This window comes from Arachis stenosperma, chromosome 9 (genome assembly GCF_014773155.1).
Source record: "Arachis stenosperma cultivar V10309 chromosome 9, arast.V10309.gnm1.PFL2, whole genome shotgun sequence".
NCBI classification, from domain to species: Eukaryota; Viridiplantae; Streptophyta; class Magnoliopsida; order Fabales; family Fabaceae; genus Arachis; species Arachis stenosperma.
In genome coordinates, this window is record NC_080385.1 from 23,056,604 (window position 1) to 23,060,530 (window position 3,927).

General features: G+C 30.4%; 1 protein-coding gene across 1 annotated transcript; it reads left to right on the top strand.

The window, feature by feature from the left end:
• Positions 1-2,224: 2,224 nt before the first annotated feature.
• Positions 2,225-3,324, top strand: LOC130950949 (uncharacterized). The gene has a single exon (XM_057879557.1). The coding sequence runs from the start codon at positions 2,391-2,393 to the stop codon at positions 3,264-3,266; it is 876 nt and encodes a 291-aa protein (XP_057735540.1). The 5' UTR covers positions 2,225-2,390; the 3' UTR covers positions 3,267-3,324.
• Positions 3,325-3,927: the final 603 nt, after the last annotated feature.

Consider the following 3,927-nt stretch of genomic DNA (forward strand, 5'->3'; position numbering starts at 1 on the left):
ATAAAACAAATAATAGACATATATTATTATGTCTGTGTCTTTGATGGATATAAACATCAAACAAACATTGCCTTAGGACACACGTCTTTGACAAAAATTATTAATTAAATAATAATGCTTAGGTTAATGCAGATAGTGTAATTATTTTTTTATTTTCTAATGTAACCATATTTCTCAACTGTTTAACAATTTTAATTTTAATTAATGTGCTCATGTTACATCAACTTTTAAATAATATTAATTTTAATCGATGACCGAAAATTGATTAAAATTACATTAATTCAGATTTAATTGGATTGTATTTTCTGCAAACTGTTGGATCGGATGGAATTTCGAATATATTTTTTATAACAAATTCAATCCAATCCAAATTGCAGAATGTACTATATAATATTATTATTTTATTATTATATTTATAATTATACTTATAACATGTTCAATTTGTTATACATTTTTATATTATTTATGTATTATTATTATTTAATAAATATTTTATGTTCAAAATGTTATTTATTTATTTATTTATTTTAACTAACCTATAATTCTGTTTCTATTGTTATGTTATTGTTAGCTTTTTAAGATATTGTTGAGACTTGTTATGCCATTGTTGATTATTTAAAATTTGATGTTAAGACTTGTTACATGTATTTAATTTTTTTAATTTACAAAACCGCAAATCCAATCCAATCCAAACCGCTTAAAATTGGATCGAATCGGATTGGATTTTTTAAAAAAAAAACATCCAATCCAAATCGCACCGCAAATAAAATTATTGTTCGGATCGAATAAGTTTTTTACTCAAAACCTATTCAAACTGCACAACAACAACAACAACAACAACAACAACAACAACAACAACAACAACAACAACAACAACAACAACAACAACAACAACAACAATAATAATAATAATAATAATAATAATACATTTGAAGAAAAAGAAAGAAATCCTTTAAAGCAAGGTGGGGCAATTCGTTCCAAAAGAAAGACACGAATAATGTAGTTTTTTCTTTTTTTTTCATTTTCTAATGCACTATATTTTTTTTAGTGTATTTCAATTTTTGACAAATTACAATTTGGTATCTAATGTATATCATCACATATTTAAAACTTAATTTTAATTTTGTTATATTGATGAAAATTTCTGTTAAAAAATTGGGTAACTTTTTTTCTTTATTTTTGTATATATATATATATATATATATATATTTATTGGCTTGATTCACAAAAATAAAGGATTAATTTCAGTGACAAATGATCAATCATTCAGGTCAACTCGGAGATATTTGTCCCTCCAAAATAAACATTATGCTTCTGCACCTTCCAGGCCAAATGGAAGTTTAATAATTTGTCTGACTTGGATGCGTGTTTTGGTATATATACTATATATTTTAGGAATTATAATACAGAGAAATGAATTTATTATGCTTAGGAAAAGTATAGGGTACTAACATATTATCTGCCAACTTCTGCCAACTCTTATTTATATTTGTGTTTCATGAAAGTGTGTTCGTAGATGTGTCTAATAATTAATATATTTTAAATACATATATAAAGAGACACATTCAAAAAATATATCTATAAAGACACTTCTATTAAACACAGTTATAAAAAAGACATTTTTATTAGACACATCCATGAACACACTTCCATGAAACACAATTATAAATAAGAGTTGGCAGAAGTTGGCAGATATGCTGTTGGTAACGTAGCAGAACCGTTTATACTTAACTGATGAAGCAGCGTCATACTAAATTCAAAATGGTTCCACTGATCGGTCAAATTTTCAGCCAAACAACCAAAATCATTCGGTCCAATGCTCCTTTGTACCAAACCAACAAGTGAATTTGATGGAATTCATCCAAAAATGGATATAAAATTATATATCGGGCCAAACCAACAATAAAGAAGTCTTCTAACCCACAAATCTAGTCTAACATACAATTTTAATTTTTATTATCTTATCTTATCTTATTTTTATGTTATTTTCTTATTTTATCTTATCTTTATTTTTATCTTTCATCGATAATGCTCTATATATATTTAGTTTTACCTTTATAATTCAATTTAATCAATTAACAATCAATAAAATTTTTCATCTTTTCTTTTCCTATTCCTTTTATCAAAATATACATTAGAAAACAAGTCCACGTCCTACAAAAATGTCAACTACATAAACAATGGACGTGACAACCACTTCTAGTTTTATTTTGCAACAGCATAGTTGTTAAGTCACATACATGGAGATAGAGAATGGAGACCTTATAATGTTTATTGAATTGAACTAGCCAGAGCCTACTTAATTGGTTAGCAAATAATAAAGAAGGGGGGACGGGGTGTTGGTTAGATTCAAGATTTAATTTGATTGCTTGTTCCTCCAAGCAATAATAATGGGTTGTCGTTGGTTGAGAAAAGCCAAAGAGTTGTTGTTCAATCAAGGTTTTCTAACACCAAGAGGTGTTTTCTACCTTATCACCACCACACTCCTCAGCCTCCTCCTCCCTCTTTCGTTCCTTCTCTTGGCGACTCTCTCCGGCGCGCAATTCTACCTTCAAAGCCTCAATTGGTACATTTTACACCAGCCTTTACCGTACATCTTCAACCTTGCACTGCACGTCAACCCATGTGTTCTGTACTTTCTTGTGTCCATTGTCACCATGGCTACTTTGATCCATGGCCTAATGGGTAAGGCCGCCCTTTCGAGCGACTCGTGGAGTTCGTGGTCATCTAGGACTAGTTTTCATCTCTATATAGCATGGATTCTCCTTTGCGCTTTCCAATTTTGCATTGGATTGGGCATAGAGGGAAGCATTGTGGCCGGAGTTTATGACTCTGAGTCGAGCTTTGGCGCCGAGAGAAGCCTGATAAGCAGGGTGATTTTCCTCTTTGGATTGCACGAGACTACCCAAGTTTGGTCTAGATTTGTGGTAAGGCCGGTCGTGGATACCACGGTTTATGGGGTCGCCAGAAAAGAGAGGTGGATTGAGAGGGTGGCCGCGGCCACTAGCCTCGGCCTCATGTGGTGGTGGAGGTTGAGGGATGAGGTGGAGACTTTGGTTGTTATGGCTCAAGTTAAGAGAGAGCAATTGTTGGATGTGGGATTGGCTGATTTTGTTGGGTGGTGGTTGTATTATTTAACCGTGACAATTGGTATGGTAAGAGTTATCAAAGGTGTTATGTGGATGTTCATGATTTCACTTTGCAGAAGAAGGCCTACACAAATTTCCCAAGTGGAATCAGGTGATGATAATGATGACAAGGTGTAAATTTGACCAATTCTGTAATGTCTTTTCCATTTTATTTTTAATTTTTTCTTTGGGTTAAGTTTATGCTCTGATCATCCGAGATACCTTTTCAAAGTTGCAACAACTTTCTTAGTGTGTTGTATTAGTAGCGTAATAGCGTGTTATTTGGTCAATTTGTTTATAATTACTTCTTTAATACATGGATCAAATCGTAGTTAACATTCAAGTAGGTGCTACGGTTGAAAATAGAATGCTGGCAGATGACTTGTGATTGAGAAATGCAAAAACGTATGATGATTTCAATTAAAATTTAAAATCATTGCTAAACTCTCTTGTTCCAAGAAGTGAATAGTTCTAAATTCTAATTTACTAAAATATTCCAATTCTAAGGTGACTTTTTCTTTTAATGTTAAATTTGTCGAACTTATTATCTACTTGATATAATAAAATTAGTTTTTCTCAACTAATGAAAGTGAAGTGTCACTTTCTCATGAACCCATTTTTCCTCCAAAATAAATTCATTTAATAAATAATGCATAATTATACTAATTTAGGAAAATATCTTTATTATAATTATATAAAATCAATATTTAATGCATTATTAAACTACTTACCAATTATTAATTAGAAATATTTTTAATTATTTTAATGAATAATGCATAATTATACTAATTTAGAAAAA

Excerpts from the sequence above, each read along its gene's own strand:
- LOC130950949 (XM_057879557.1), top strand. The coding sequence starts at position 2,391 with ATGGGTTGTCGTTGGTTGAGAAAAGCCAAAGAGTTGTTGTTCAATCAA.